This window comes from Oncorhynchus nerka, linkage group LG28 (genome assembly GCF_034236695.1).
Source record: "Oncorhynchus nerka isolate Pitt River linkage group LG28, Oner_Uvic_2.0, whole genome shotgun sequence".
Taxonomy (NCBI): domain Eukaryota; kingdom Metazoa; phylum Chordata; class Actinopteri; order Salmoniformes; family Salmonidae; genus Oncorhynchus; species Oncorhynchus nerka.
This window is the reverse complement of record NC_088423.1, coordinates 5,144,448-5,160,767: the sequence shown is the minus strand read 5'-3', so window position 1 is coordinate 5,160,767 and position 16,320 is coordinate 5,144,448. Positions and strand designations below refer to the sequence as shown.

At 45.4% G+C, this 16,320-nt stretch overlaps 1 protein-coding gene across 1 annotated transcript; it reads left to right on the top strand.

The window, feature by feature from the left end:
• The first annotated feature begins 14,504 nt into the window (after positions 1-14,504).
• LOC135565617 (uncharacterized) lies at positions 14,505-15,701 on the top strand. Its single transcript, XM_065013215.1, has 2 exons — positions 14,505-14,585; positions 15,087-15,701. The coding sequence occupies exons 1-2, from the start codon at positions 14,505-14,507 to the stop codon at positions 15,699-15,701; spliced, it is 696 nt and encodes a 231-aa protein (XP_064869287.1).
• The last annotated feature ends 619 nt before the right edge of the window (positions 15,702-16,320 follow it).

Sequence of the window (16,320 nt, the reverse complement as noted above, 5' to 3'; positions counted from 1 at the left end):
TTTGTACATCATCTGGTGAATGGACCAGGCTTGTACATCATTTGGTGAATGGACCAGGCTAGTGCATCATCTGGTGAATGGAGCAGGTTTGTACATCATCTTGTGAATGGACCAGGCTAGTACATCATCTGGTGAATGGAGCAGGCTAGTACATCATCTGGTGAATGGACCAGGCTAGTGCATCATCTGGTGAATGGACCAGGCTAGTACATCATCTGGTGAACAGACCAGGCTAGTACATCATCTTGTGAACAGACCAGGCTAGTACATCATCTGGTGAACAGACCAGACTAGTGCATCATCTGGTGAACGGACCAGGCTAGTACATCATCTGGTGAACAGACCAGACTAGTGCATTATCTGGTGAACAGACCAGACTAGTACATCATCTTGTGAACAGACCAGGCTAGTACATCATCTGGTGAACAGACCAGACTAGTGCATCATCTGGTGAACGGACCAGGCTAGTACATCATCTTGTGAACAGACCAGGCTAGTACATCATCTGGTGAACAGACCAGACTAGTGCATCATCTGGTGAACGGACCAGGCTAGTACATCATCTGGTGAACAGACCAGACTAGTGCATCATCTGGTGAACAGACCAGACTAGTACATCATCTTGTGAACAGACCAGGCTAGTACATCACCTGGTGAATGGACCAGTCTAGTGCATCACCTGGTGAATGGACCAGTCTAGTGCATCACCTGGTGAATGGACCAGTCTAGTGCATCATCTGCTGAATGGACCAGTCTAGTGCATCATCTGCTGAATGGACCAGTCTAGTGCATCATCTGCTGAATGGACCAGGCTAGTGCATCACCTGGTGAATGGACCAGTCTAGTGCATCACCTGGTGAATGGACCAGGCTAGTGCATCATCTGCTGAATGGACCAGTCTAGTGCATCATCTGCTGAATGGACCAGTCTAGTGCATCATCTGCTGAATGGACCAGTCTAGTGCATAATCTGCTGAATGGACCAGGCTAGTGCATCACCTGGTGAATGGACCAGTCTAGTGCATCACCTGGTGAACAGACCAGTCTAGTGCATCACCTGGTGAATGGACCAGTCTAGTGCATCACCTGGTGAACAGACCAGTCTAGTGCATCACCTGGTGAATGGACCAGTCTAGTGCATCACCTGGTGAATGGACCAGTCTAGGGCATCACCTGGTGAATGGACCAGTCTAGTGCATCACCTGGTGAACAGACCATACTAGTACATCTTCTGGTGAATGGACCAGTCTAGTGTATCACCTGGTGAATGGACCAGTCTAGTGCATCATCTGGTGAATGGACCAGTCTAGTGCATCACCTGGTGAATGGACCAGTCTAGTGCATCACCTGGTGAATGGAACAGGCTAGTGCATCACCTGGTGAATGGACCAGTCTAGTGCATCACCTGGTGAATGGACCAGTCTAGTGCATCACCTGGTGAATGGACCAGTCTAGTGCATCACCTGATGAATGGACCAGTCTAGTGCATCACCTGGTGAATGGACCAGTCTAGTGCATCACCTGGTGAATGGACCAGTCTAGTGCAGTATTATTAATTGGACAGATTGCTTTTCTGTAAAACCATTCTATAATGAGTCTGCCATGATCCCCAATGATCCACCCCATGCTACTTTACAGCCTCCCAAGTTTATGCCTTCTGTTGTTTAATCAGTTGTTGATGATCATGTTTTCTCTCTACCTGCTCACAAGCTCTTTTACCAGAGAACTGAAACGTTATAGTCGTTCGTAATAAATAGTGAAAGGGATGTAGCTTTCTGCCACTAACTCGTCCCTCAGCTCCTCTCTGTCCCCTGGGACCTGGGCTGACATGCAGCAGCCTAGGACACATCAAACTTCCATACACTTCTTCTCTTTCTACCTCTCTCTGTCTCTCTGTCTCTCTGTCCCTCTGTCTCTCTCTCTCTCTCTCTCTCTCTCTCTCTCTCTCTCTCTCTCTGTTTCTCTCTCTCTCTCTCTGTCTCTCCCTCTCTCTCTCTCTCTCTCTCTCTCTCTGTCTCTCTCTCTATCTCTCTCAATTCAATTCAATTCAATTCAATTCACGGGCTTTATTGGCATGGGAAACATGCGTTAACATTGCCAAAGCAAGTGAGGTAGATAATATAAAGTGAAATAAACATTAAAAATTAACAGTAAACATTACACATACAGAAGTTTCAAAACAATAAAGACATTACAAATGTCATATTATATATATATATATACAGTGTTTTAAAGCTACAGGGTCATTCCTTTGCAATTTAGCTTTAATTAAGCACACCGACCAAATCACTGAGTAACAATGAGGCATCTGTCTTTTAAAGGAGCTGCAGTCAAAACCTGAAGCCAGCCGGGAGTCTGTTCGCTCTATCAGTCTTCTCTTGAGAGGCATGTCTGCCTATGGCGGCTTTTCTCAATAGCAAGGCTATGCTCACTGAGTCTATACATAGTCAAAGCTTTCCTTAATTTTGGGTCAGTCACAGTGGTCAGGTATTCTGCCGCTGTGTACTCTCTGTGTAGGGCCAAATAGCATTCTAGTTTGCTCTGTTTTTTTGTTAGTTCTTTCCAATGTGTCAAGTAATTATCTTTTTGTTTTCTCATGATTTGGTTGGGTCTAATTGTGCTGCTGTCCTGGGGCTCTGTAGGGTGTGTTTGTGAACAGAGCCCCAGGACCTCTCCCCCTCTCTCTGTCTCTTTCTCCCTCTCTGTCTCTCTCTCTGTTTCTCTCTCTCCCTCTCTCTCTCTCGCTTCCTCTCTCTCTGTGTCTTTCTCCCTCTTTGTCTCTCTCTCTCCCTTTTTATCCCTGTCTCTCTCTCTCTTTCTCTGTCTCTCTCTCTCTCTCTCTCTCTCTCTCTCTCTCTCTCTCTCTCCCCTGTCTCTCTCTCTCTCTCTCTCTCTCTCTCTCTCTCTGTTTCTCTCTCTCTCTCTCTGTCTCTCTCTCTCTCTCTCTCCCTCTGTCTCTCTCTCTATCTCTCTCAATTCAATTCAATTCAATTCAATTCAAGGGCTTTATTGGCATGGGAAACGTGTTAACATTGCCAAAGCAAGTGAGGTAGATAATATAAAGTCAAATAAACAATATAAATTAACAGTAAACATTACACATACAGAAGTTTCAAAACAATAAAGACATTACAAATGTCATATTATATATATATATACAGTGTTTTAACAATGTACAAATGGTTAAAGGACACAGGATAAAATAAATAAGCATAAATATGGGTTGTATTTACAATGGTGTGTGTTCTTCACTGGTTGCCCTTTTCTTGTGGCAACAGGTCACAAATCTTGCTGCTGTGATGGCACACTGTGGAATTTCACCCAGTAGATATGGGAGTTTATCAAAATTGGATTTGTTTTCGAATTCCTTGTGGATCTGTGTAATCTGAGGGAAATATGTATCTCTAATATGGTCATACATTGGGCAGGAGGTTAGGAAGTGCAGCTCAGTTTCCACCTCATTTTGTGGGCAGTGAGCACATAGCCTGTCTTCTCTTGAGAGCCATGTCTGCCTATTGGCGGCTTTTCTCAATAGCAAGGCTATGCTCACTGAGTCTGTACATAGTCAAAGCTTTCCTTAATTTTGGGTCAGTCACAGTGGTCAGGTATTCTGCCTCTGTGTACTCTCTGTGTAGGGCCAAATAGCATTCTAGTTTGCTCTGGTTTTTGTTAGTTCTTTCCAATGTGTCAAGTAATTATCTTTTTGTTTTCTCATGATTTGGTTGGGTCTAATTGTGCTGCTGTCCTGGGGCTCTGTAGGGTGTGTTTGTGTTTGTGAACAGAGCCCCAGGACCTCTCCCCCTCTCTCTCTCTTTCTCCCTCTCTGTCTCTCTCTCTGTTTCTCTCTCTCCCTCTCTCTCTCTCGCTCCCTCTCTCTCTGTGTCTTTCTCCCTCTCTGTCTCTCTCTCTCTCCCTTTTTATCCCTGTCTCTCTGTCTGTCTCTGTCTCTGTCTCTGTCTCTCTCTCTCTGTTTCTCTGTCTCTCTCTCTGTTTCTCTGTCTCTCTCTCTCTCTCTCTCTGTCTCTCTCTCTCTCTCTCTCCCTCTCTCTCTGTCTCTCTCTCTCTCCCTCTCTCTCTGTCTCTTTCTCCCTCTCGGTCTCTCTCCATTTTTATCCCTCTTTCTCTGTCTCGCTCTCTCTCTCTCTCTCTCTCTGTCTCTCTCCCTCTGTTTCTCTCGCTCTCAGATGACAGCCTGTTGAATCATGTCTCAGTTCAGTAGTTGAACAAGTGCAACAACAACGACATTGGTCCAGAATCTATCCAGCAGCGGTCTTTGGAAGTAAAAGGCTGGACTGATAGAGCGAACAGACTCCCGGCTGGCATCAGGTTTTGACTGCAGCTCCTTTAAAAGACAGATGCCTCATTGTTACTCAGTGATTTGGTCGGTGTGCTTAATTAAAGCTAAATTGCAAAGGAATGACCCTGTAGCTTTGGACCACAGACCCCATGCAGGTATATAGCCCCCCCCCCCCCACACACACACACACACACACACACACACACACACACACACACACACACACACACACACACACACACACACACACACACACACACACACACACACACACTGTCTGTCTGTCTGTCTGTCCCTTCTGACTTGCTGTCTGTCTGTCTGTCTGTTGTGGATATCTTATCAGTTAGAGGTCTTTAGTCCCCAGCTGTCTGTCTGTCTGTCGGTCGGTCGGTCTGTCTGCCTATCGGTCTGTCGGTCTGTCGGTCTGTCTGTCCCTTCTGACCTGCTGTCTGTCTGTTGTGGATATCTTATCAGTTAGCGTCCCCCGATCACAGTGAGTAAACTCCCTGCCCTGCTGTGGGGGATATCTTATCATTTAGATGGTCTATAATAACTCCCCCCTTTCACAGTGATTGAATTGAAAGTCATGAGCACCATAGGTCACAGAGATAACATTTTCAAATCAAATCAAATTGTATTAGTGACGCGCGCCGAATACAACAGGTGTTCCACCTTACAGTGGAATGCTTACTTACTTAAAATATGAGAAAGAATAAGAAAATAAACTAACAAGTACAGTGCCTTGCAAAAGTATTCATCCCCCTTGGCGTTTTTCCTATTTTGTTGCATTACAATCTGTAATTTAAATAGATTTTTATTTGGATTTCATGTAATGGACATACACAAAATAGTCCAAATTGCTGAAGTGAAATTAAAAAAATTACTTGTTTCAAAGAATTAAAAAAAAATCCAAAACTGTATTAACCCCCTTCACTATGAAGTCTGTAAATAAGATCTGGTGTAATCAATTACCTTCAAAAGTCACATGATTAGTTAAATAAAGTCCACCTGTGTGCAATCTAAGTGTCACATGATCTGTCACATGATCTCAGTATATATACACCTGTGCTGAAAGACCCCAGAGTCTGCAACACCACTAAGCAAGCGGCACCATAATGACCAAGGAGCTCTCCAAACAGGTCAGGGACAAAGTTGTGGAGAAGTACAGATCAGAGTTGGGTTATAAACAAATACCCAAAACTTTGAACATCCCACGGAGCACCAATAAATCCATTTTCAAAATATTGAAATAATATTAAACCACAACAAACCTGCCAAGAGAGGGCTGCCCACCAAAACTCATGGAACTAGGCAAGGAGCGCATTAATCAGAGAGGCAACAAAGAGACCAAAGATAACCCTGAAGTAGCTGCAAAGCTCCACAGCGGAGGGAGATTGGAGTATCTGTCCATAGGACCACTTTAAGCTGTACACTCCACATAGCTGGGCTTTACGGAAGAGTGGCCAGAAAAAAACTATTTTTTAAAGAAAGAAATAAGCAAACACGTTTGGTGTTTGCCAATGGGCATGTGGGAGACTTCCTAAACATATGGAAGAAGGTACTCTGATCAGATGAAACTAAAATTGAGCTTTTGGCCATCAAGGAAAACGCTATGTCTGGCGCATACCCAACACCTCCCATCGCCCCGAGATCATCACCCCGAGACCATCATCCCCACAGTGAAGGACGGTGGTGGCAGCATCATGCTGTGGGGATGTTTTCTATTGGCTGGGACTGGGAAACTGGTCAGAATTGAAGGAATGATCGATGGTGCTAAATACAGCGAAATTCTTGAGGGAAACCTGTTTCGGTCTTCCAGAGATTTGAGACTGGGAACGAGGGTCACCTTCCAGCAGGACAATGACCCTCAGCATACTGCTAAAGCAACACTCGAGTGGTTGAAGGGGAACGATTTAAATGTCTTGGAATGGCCTAGTCAAAGCCCAGATCTCAATCCAATTGAGAATCTGTGGTATGACTTAAAGTTTGCCGTACACCAGCATAACCCTTCCAACTTGAAGGAGCTGGAACAGTTTTGCCTTGAAGAATGGGCAAAAATCCCAATGGCTGATATACCAAGCTTATAGAGACATACCCCAAGACTTGCAGCTGTAATTACTGCAAAAGGTGGCTCTACAAAGTATCGACTTTGGGGGGATGAATAGTTATGCACACTCAAGTTTTAGTTTTCAGTTATTTCTTGTTTATTTCACAATATAGCACATTTTGCATCTTCAAAGTGGTAGGCATGTTGTGTAAATCAAATGATACAAACCCCTAAAATCTATTTTAATTCCAGGTTGTTAAGGCAACAAAATAGGAAAAATGCCAAGGGGGTTAAATACTTTCGCAAGCCACTGTACGGGGAGGCCACCTGCTGTTAGTGTCAGCTTCCTGTCTGAGAAGTGTGTCTGATGCTGTACCAACAGGAGATGTGGGACGTTTGTGGACCTTCAGCCAGGAGGGAACCTGCTGTTATTGTCAGCTTCCTGTCTGAGAAGAATGTTTCTGACCTGTACCAACAGGAGACGTGGGATGTTGGTGTACCTTCAGCTAGGAGGGAACCTGCCCTTCTCTTAAAAGCCAAACAGCAGGATTTGATTACTGATACTGTTAGAGCAACACACACACACACACATACACACTCAAAAAACACAAACAAGCGAACATAGACACACAAACACACACGTGGACACATGCGGTAACACATGCATGAACACACACACACTCAGACACAGACACACAGACACACGCACGCACACATGCATGAACACACACACACTCAGACACAGACACACGCACGCACACATGCATGAACACACACACACTCAGACACAGACACACAGGCACACGCACGCACACATGCATGAACACACACACACTCAGACACAGACACACAGGCACACGCACACACACATGCACACACATTATACTACTGCATCTGGCAGTCTATAGTGTAGGGCAAATCCAGCTATGGCTTGTCTGGCCTACCCCTCTGGCCAATGGTTAGTGAGGAACGCTGTGGCCAGCAATAGTGAACACATATAAAGTGGATATTAACAAGGCTGTGTATCGGCCAAAAGTCTTGTGGAGCAAGGTGTCGAGATCATTCATTTTAACATGGAAAGCTGATATAATCTCAGCGGAGTGCTTATTTCGTAGAGGTCCTGCTCTGTAGTTGGTGCACTACAGAACTCTGGGACATGAGGGACACACACACACACACACACATGCACACACACGCACACACACGCTGTTACGAATCCCTTTTGGCCCGACAGTCTAGGGGGGATGGTAATGAGACCCGTAACATAACTCATGCAAATTATTATTGTGACAAAGTAAAAGTGTGCACGAAATAACCACGACAACAGAAATCTACCGTCAAACTCTAGGTTTATTTATAAACACACGGTAATGGGGGGAGCAGGAAAAGGGGCTGAGCTGGACCCAAGAAAAGAAACAATAAGTATTCAAAAACACCCCTAAGCTAGATTAGCCTACTTTAACAACAGCTAACTAACTAACCAAAAATACAGTGGGTGGTCCGCCCAGTTCTAACTAGTGTATTTAACAAAGTTCACCTACGGGTAGTGTATGCCCATGGGCGACTTGTCTTGGTTTCCCCCTTTTCCCACCAGCAACAAACAAACACCATAACCAAAAACAATACTCACAGGTGATGACAAAGTGCTATGAGGTGCTTAAACAAAAGAGAGGTTAAGACACAAAGCGAGAGTGAAACACAGAGACCTACAGACATGGCATTTACAGAGAGATTGAGCTAGAGATTGCTCTAGAACAAACAAATGATGGGGTTTTTAAACCATGGGGAAGGAACTGTGATAGGATAGGAAGTAGGAGGAGGTATGTCTTCTGATTGATGATTGATTGTTGACTGATTGGGGAGTGATGATTTTCACCTGTGAGGGGAGAAGGAGAGAAAAGAAACACACACACAGGATACACACACACACAGGATAACTGTATCCGTAACACTCCCACCCTTAAAAGAGCAACCCTAGGGGTTGCGACTACAGTATTTCAATGAATACTCACAACAAAGCAACAACCTTGCAAAACATACAGAAATCATTTTCACACACGAGACAAAGCATCTGCCAACACATTATCAGAACCCTTTTTGTAGCGGATCTCCAAATTATAATTTTGTACAATCAGCGCCCAACGCATAAGGCGCTGGTTCTGGTTGTACATTCGGTGGAGAAAAACTAAGGGGTTATGGTCAGTATATACAATCACGGGTAGGGTACTGGAACCAATATATACTTCAAAGTATTGCAGAGCCAACAACAAAGCAAGAGCTTCTTGTTCTATTGTCGCATAGTTTGTTTGACATTTATTACATTTACGTGAAAAATAACAAACGGGATGATCCACTCCACTCTTGTCCTGCTGCAGTAGAACAGCACCAGCACCTCTGGCACTAGCATCTACCTCAAGTTTGAACGGTTGTTCAAAATCTGGAGCAGCAAGTACAGGTGTACTACATAAGAGTGCTTTCGCTGATTCAAAAGCTCTCTTACAATCAGGGGACCACACAAATGATCTAGCCGGACTAAGCAAATCGGTCAATGGAGCAACTACCGCAGAGACATTTTTACAGAAGCTACGGTAGTAGCCAACCATCCCTAAAAAGCTGCGTAGCTCTCGTCTGGTGGTAGGTGCAGGGAATGCAGTTATAGCCAAGACCTTGGCATGAACAGGGCGCACCTGTCCATGACCAACCTCTTTACCGAGATAGGTAACAGTAGCCTTCCCAAACTCGCACTTTGCCAAGTTCAGGGTTAGAGAAGCAGCTGCCAACCGTTCACATACTACCCTTAGAGAGTCAACATGATCTGACCACTCAGACGAATAAATCACTAGGTCATCAAGGTATGCACTACAATTAGGAACGCCAGCTAATACGGAGTTAACCAGTCGTTGGAAAGTGGCTGGTGCATTTCGCATCCCAAAAGCCATGACTGAGTACTGTAGGAAGTTGTCTGGGGTCACAAAGGCAGAAATCTCAGAAGCACGTGAAGTTAACGGAACCTGCCAGTAACCTTTTAAGAGGTCTAACTTAGTTACATACTTAGCAGCACCAATAGTGTCGATACAGTCGTCCAGTCGGGGTAACTGGAACGAATCTGGCATTGTGACAGAATTTACCTTTCGATAATCCGTACATAACCTGGACGTACCATCAGGTTTAGGAACCAGAATGCAAGGAGAACTCCAAGGGCTTGAACTTGGCTTAGCCAGGTCATTCTCCAACAAATATCTCACCTCATCCCTCATTATCTTCCTCTTGGAAGCGTTGATACGATATGGGTGTTGCTTGATAGGTGTAGCATTTCCAACATTAATGTCATGTTCCAACACATTTGTGCGAGTAGGAACGTCATTAAAGAGACATGGAAAACTGTGTAGTAGCCTCACAATATCATTGGCCTGTCCATCCGTTAGCAGCATTTCTGAGTTGGGCAATCTAACACACTGCTGCTGAGTATTGCGCAACTCCAAGCCATCAACATCATCAATATGACAGTCCACTATCATAGCAGTAGTAGCAGAGGAGACAGCAGTACCTTCCTCTGTTTTTGAACTCTCTAACTGTGTGATGGGTCGGGTGTGGTAAGCTTTCAACATGTTAATGTGACACACACGAGATTGGCGTTGTCTATCAGGAGTTTGAAGCACATAGTCAGTTTCACTTATTTTCTTTTCAATTAAATAAGGACCCGAGAAACGAGCTGACAGTGAAGATCCTGGAACAGGTAATAACACCAGTACTTGGTCACCTGGCTGTAGTGGACGAGAAACAGCCTCTTTATCATAGTGTCTTTTCATGCTCCTCTGTGAGGAAGACAGAGCTTCCTTTGCGAGAGCACAAGCTTGGTGTAGGCGCTCACGAAAGCGACTAACGTAGTCCATTCTCATCTCTGGTACACAACTCTTGGGACAAGAACTGTTCTTTAAGGACTTTCATTGGTCCTCTCACTGTGTGACCAAACACCAGTTCAGCCGGGCTGAAACCTAGGGACTCCTGCACAGTTTCACGAGCAGCAAACAAAACTAGAGGAACTCCCTCATCCCAATCTTTCTCAGATTCCAAACAATATTTACGTAGCATAGACTTCAGTGTCTGATGCCATCTTTCAAGTGCACCCTGGGACTCTGGGTGATAGGCGCTTGACACACGGTGCGTAATTGACAAGGATTTTAACACCTGCCTGAAGAGCTTGGATAGGAAATTGGTTCCTTGATCGCTTTGTACCACCCTAGGTAACCCGAATGTCGTGAAGAATTTTATTAAGGCTTTACTCACTACCGGGGCTGTAATCCTTCTCAGAGGAATGGCCTCGGGGTATCTTGTAGCCATACACATTATCGTTAACAAAAACTGGTTACCCGATTTTGTCTTTGGTAATGGTCCGACACAATCAACCACCACATGCTCGAATGGTTCACCTATGACAGGTATGGGACAAAGAGGAGCGGGAGGAATAACCTGATTTGGTTTTCCTGTTATCTGACATGTGTGGCATGTCCGACAGAACTGAGCCACATCTTGTTTTAAATCCGATCATAAGTTTTTGTGATTCCTAAATGACCAGACCACTGGTGATCATGAGCAAGGGATAACACATTTTGTCGAAAGGCTGTAGGAATCACTATTTGGTAAACAGCATTCCAATCTCCATCCGCGTCAACATGGGATTTCCATTTACGCATGAGGAGATTACCATCAATGAAGTAAGCCACGTTCTTCTTCTTCACATCTTCCAATGAGACAACACTAGAAAAACATTTAGCAAGCTTGTTGTCAACCTTTTGGTTAGCAATCAGCTGCTCACGAGTGACTGGTAACTGTATTGCATCAGCAATAAGTTCAACGTTCTTTGATTCTTTCCTGGGCTGTTTGTCATAGGTGATCAGCTTCTCAGAGGTATCACACACTCCATCTTCTTGATCAACCTCTTTGAACAGAACAGTGTTCGACAAATCTATCACGTCACCCTCTTGTAGTGCCTGAGCACGAGTGACAGCACAAGCGGGGAACACATGTGGATAACTCTGTGCCAGCTCATTCGAGAGAGAGTGGTCACTTTTATCCAATACTTCCAATACGGGTACTACCTTTCCTCCGGCAATATCGTTACCCATTATAAAGGTCACACCTTTCACTGGCAACATCGGACGTACTCCCACTCTGAATATTCCACTGATTAACTCAGAGTGTACTTTCACAAAGTGCAATGGCACTGGGACAAAACCCATTTCAATACCCTGCACTAACACACTGGAACCACAGTATGTATCGTCAGATAAGGGCAACACATCAGACAATATAAACGACTGCGCCGCACCAGTATGTATCTCTAAGGATTTTAACCGGTCGCTGAGACGCTTCGTCATTCGTTAGGGACACAAACCCCTCGAAAATGAATGGTTCATAACTGCGGTCGGGGATTGAGACTTTCAAACTACAGTTACCCTGAGGCACCTTTTTTGTTGCAGACCTCACAACCGCATTTAATTAGAGCAACACCTGTTGGTGGCTTGGCACGAAGAGGCATCCCTTGTTTGCGTTTAAGCAGGAAGCAATCATTAATCATATGTCCTACTTTATGACAATAGAAACAGGGACGCTCATTCTTCTGGCGTGCTTGATATACTACTGCTGGCCGACTAGGGCTAAAGGTAGGAAACTCAGTGGCTCTACTCTCAGTTTGAGCCGAAAAAACACACTCTTGTGCGTCAACACAAACTCGTCTGCCAACACAGACGCTTCTGCCAGGAGGATACTTTCTGTTCGTTTAGGTAAACTACAATGCGTTCGGGTAAGCAATTTTTAAACTCTTCCAACAAGATTAACTCCCGGAGAGAGTTGAAATCAGTTACGTTACTAGCAGCATGCCATTTATCAAACAGATTTCCCTTGTCTCTAGCAAATTCCACATAAGTCTTACTAGAAGACTTTCTATGAGACCTAAATCTCTGTCGGTATGCCTCAGGCACAAGCTCATAGGCACGAAGAACAGTAGCTTTGACCACTTCATAATTCAAACTGTCCTCCAGAGGTAGCGCTGACAAAACCTCTTGGGCTTTACCAGTTAATTTACACTGAAGTAATAGGCACCATACCTCTTCAGGCCATTTCAATGCTACGGCTATACGCTCAAATACACAAAACTAGGAGTCAACCTCTGACTCTCTGAACAAAGGTACTAAGGCAATCTGCCTACTAATGTCAAACGTGTTTGAGGACACAATAGGTGAGGACGGCTCACAAACAGGCACAGTAGGACCGGAGGCTAGCCTCGCTGTCTCTGCCTCCAGTTCCATCTGGCGCATTTTGAACTCCAACTGCCTTTGTTCTCTGTCTGCCTCAATTTTACACATCTCCAAATGCCGTTGTTCTCGTTCTTTTTCTGCCTCTATTTTACACATCTCCAACTGGAGAGTCTCTCGCCTAATTTGGGCTCTCTCTTCCACCTCCAGTTGGAACTGTGCTAAACGGACATCCCTCCTGGCATCACCATTTGACAGTGGGGAGAGTGGATCAAAACGGGACAATGTGGCTGGTGTTTTAGCCTCGCCCTCATTATCAGACACCAATGGGCTTACAGGAGCAGCAACATCCGCTACAGGGGTAGTAGGCTCAGGCAGCGGTAACACAAGCACCTGCTCTTCCAACAATACATTTAATACTAGCCGTTTAACCTTCGCCTTAACTAAACTCTGCGGAATCGATACTGAATAATGGTCAGCCAAGGTCATTAAATCAACTCTACGACATTTGTCAAAAACTTCCCACGAAGGGTTATCCAAAAAGGATCTCAAATCAAAAGTAGTCATTTTACACTACTTCACAAGTGCCAAAGCAAATAGCAAACACTAATGCTACTTCAGCTATGACGCTCAACACTGAACTATACCACTACAACAATCTACATGAGCGGCATGGGTGTCAGTTATGACAGATCCCGGACGAGCCCCCACTTATGTTACGAATCCCTTTTGGCCCGACAGTCTAGGGGGGATGGTAATGAGACCCGTAACATAACTCATGCAAATTATTATTGTGACAAAGTAAAAGTGTGCACGAAATAACCACGACAACAGAAATCTACCGTCAAACTCTAGGTTTATTTATAAACACATGGTAATGGGGGGAGCAGGAAAAGGGGCTGAGCTGGACCCAAGAAAAGAAACAATAAGTATTCAAAAACACCCCTAAGCCAGACTAGCCTACTTTAACAACAGCTAACTAACTAACCAAAAATACAGTGGGTGGTCCGCCCAGTTCTAACTAGTGTATTTAACAAAGTTCACCTACGGGTAGTGTATGCCCATGGTCGACTTGTCTTGGTTTCCCCCTTTTCCCACCAGCAACAAACAAACACCATAACCAAAAACAATACTCACAGGTGATGACAAAGTGCTATGAGGTGCTTAAACAAAAAGAGGTTAAGACACAAAGCGAGAGTGAAACACAGAGACCTACAGACATGGCATTTACAGAGAGATTGAGCTAGAGATTGCTCTAGAACAAACAAATGATGGGGTTTTTAAACCATGGGGAAGGAACTGTGATAGGATAGGAAGTAGGAAGAGTCTTCTGATTGATGATTGATTGTTGACTGATTGGGGAGTGATGATTTTCACCTGTGAGGGGAGAAGGAGAGAAAAGAAACACACACACAGGATACACACACACACACAGGATAACTGTATCCGTAACACACGCACACACACACACACACACACACACACACACACACACACACACACACACACACACACACACACACACACACACACACACACACACACACACACACACACTGAAACCCAGAGACAACAAAGCCTGGATGCAATACCCATCAGTTTAAGCACTATTACTGAGAGGCAACGCTTAGAGCAAAGTAATTCGCAGCTGTGGCAGGGGCAGCCGCCATCAGAATTTTAATTGTCTGAGACAAAGGAGGTTTTTACATTTTTGCTCTGATCCTTTCCCCCGTCATCCATGGAACAATAAATTTGTCTGGACCTGTTATGGAGATCGTTTGAAGTTCTGGAGGAGACCGTAAATTTTTCAGGCACCTTTGGGAGCCGGTGCAGTGGTGCAGAATACCTCTATTTCATAGTCACTGTGATCTATGAAGTGGCCGGCCTACCTCTATTTCAGAGTAATGATGATCTGTGGTCCTCTGCATCTCGGTTTCCGAGGCACCGTAAATCTCGGGGCCTGGACGGCCATCATAATGGCTGGGGAGGTTGGTGGAGGGAGGTCAACTTCTGTTCTCATTGGCTAACACATTTGGCCATTTAACTGCACAGGGAAGCTACAGTATTGCCCAACTCCCCCCCTAGTCTGGATGACCACACCTCCCAGACTATCCCATTCCCCATACCATTCTGTCCCCAAAACCTAGACTATCCCATTCCCCAGACTATCCCATTCCCCATACTATCCTGTCTCCAAAACCTAGACTATCCCATTCCCCAGACTATCCCATTCCCCATACTATCCTGTCTCCAAAACCTAGACTATCCCATTCCCCAGACTATCCCATTCCCCAGACTATCCCGTCCTCAAAACCTAGCCTATCCCATTCCCCAGACTATCCCATTCCCCATACTATCCTGTCTCCAAAACCTAGACTATCCCATTCCCCAGACTATCCCATTCCCCAGACTATCCCGTCCTCAAAACCCAGACTATCCCATTCCCTAGACTATCCCATCCCCCAGACTATCCTGTCCCCACCCCCCAGACTATCCCAATCCCACCCCCAGACCATCCTGTCCCCACCCCACAGACTATCCCACCCCCCCCCCAGACTATCCTGTCCCCACCCCACAGACTATCCCACCCCCACCCCTCCAGGCTACTCTGTCCCCACCCCACAGAAAATCCCAACCCCACCCCCAGACTATCCTGTCCCCACCCCACAGACAATCCCAACCCCATCCCCCAGACTTTCCTGTCCTCACCCCCAGACTACCCAACCCCACCCCCAGACTATCCTGTCCCCACCCCACAGACTATCCCAACCCCACCCCCCGGACTATCCTGTCCCCACCCCACAGACTATCTTACCCCCACCCCACAGACTATCCCACCCCACCCCCAGACTATCCTGTCCACACCCCACAGACTATCCCAACACCACCCCCAGACTATCCTGTCCCCACCCCCAGACTATCCTTTCCCCACCCCCAGACTATCCCACCCCCACCCCCCAGACTATCCCACCCCCACCCCCCAGACTATCCTGTCCCCACCCCCAGACTATCCCACCCCCACCCCCAGACTATCCCACCCCCACCCCCCAGACTATTCCAACCCCACCACCCCAGACTATTCCACCCCTGGCCCAGTCCGCTAGCTAGCCATTGTCAGACCGATTTTCTACACGCTGTCCATCTGTGTCTCTGCTGGGTCTTCAGCTATTCACCTCGTGCCGACCTGGTTGTCCTACATGCTCGTAAAAGACCATATTCCTATTAAGTTCTAAAGGTTTTTATAACAAATGCACCGTTTCATGGGCTTGAAAGAGTTGGAAATGTCAGAGGACAGATAAAGCTGAGTTACTGTTTCCAGTTTCACAAATCACAGCAACAAGTTAGCAATGAAAAGGAAAGAGGAAAGAAAGAGAGAAAGACAGGAGAAAGAGAGAGAAAACGAGAAAGAGAGAAAGAGAAGGAATGAAATAAAAAAGAGAGAAAGAAAGACAGAGAAGGAAAGAAATTTAGAAAGAAAGCAGAGAGAAAGACAGAAAGAGAGAAAGACAGAAAGAAAGAAAGAGAAAGAAAGAAAGAAAGAAAGAAAGAAAGAAGAAAGAAAGAAAGCGAGAGAAAGAAAGAAAGAAAGGGAAAATGAGAGAATCCAGATCTCCTGGTGAGCAGGACCATCGATCCTACGCAACCTCTCTCTCTCTCTCTCTCTCTCTCTCTCTCTCTCTCTCTCTCTGTCTCTCTCCCTCTCTTCCGTAGACACCTGTGCGA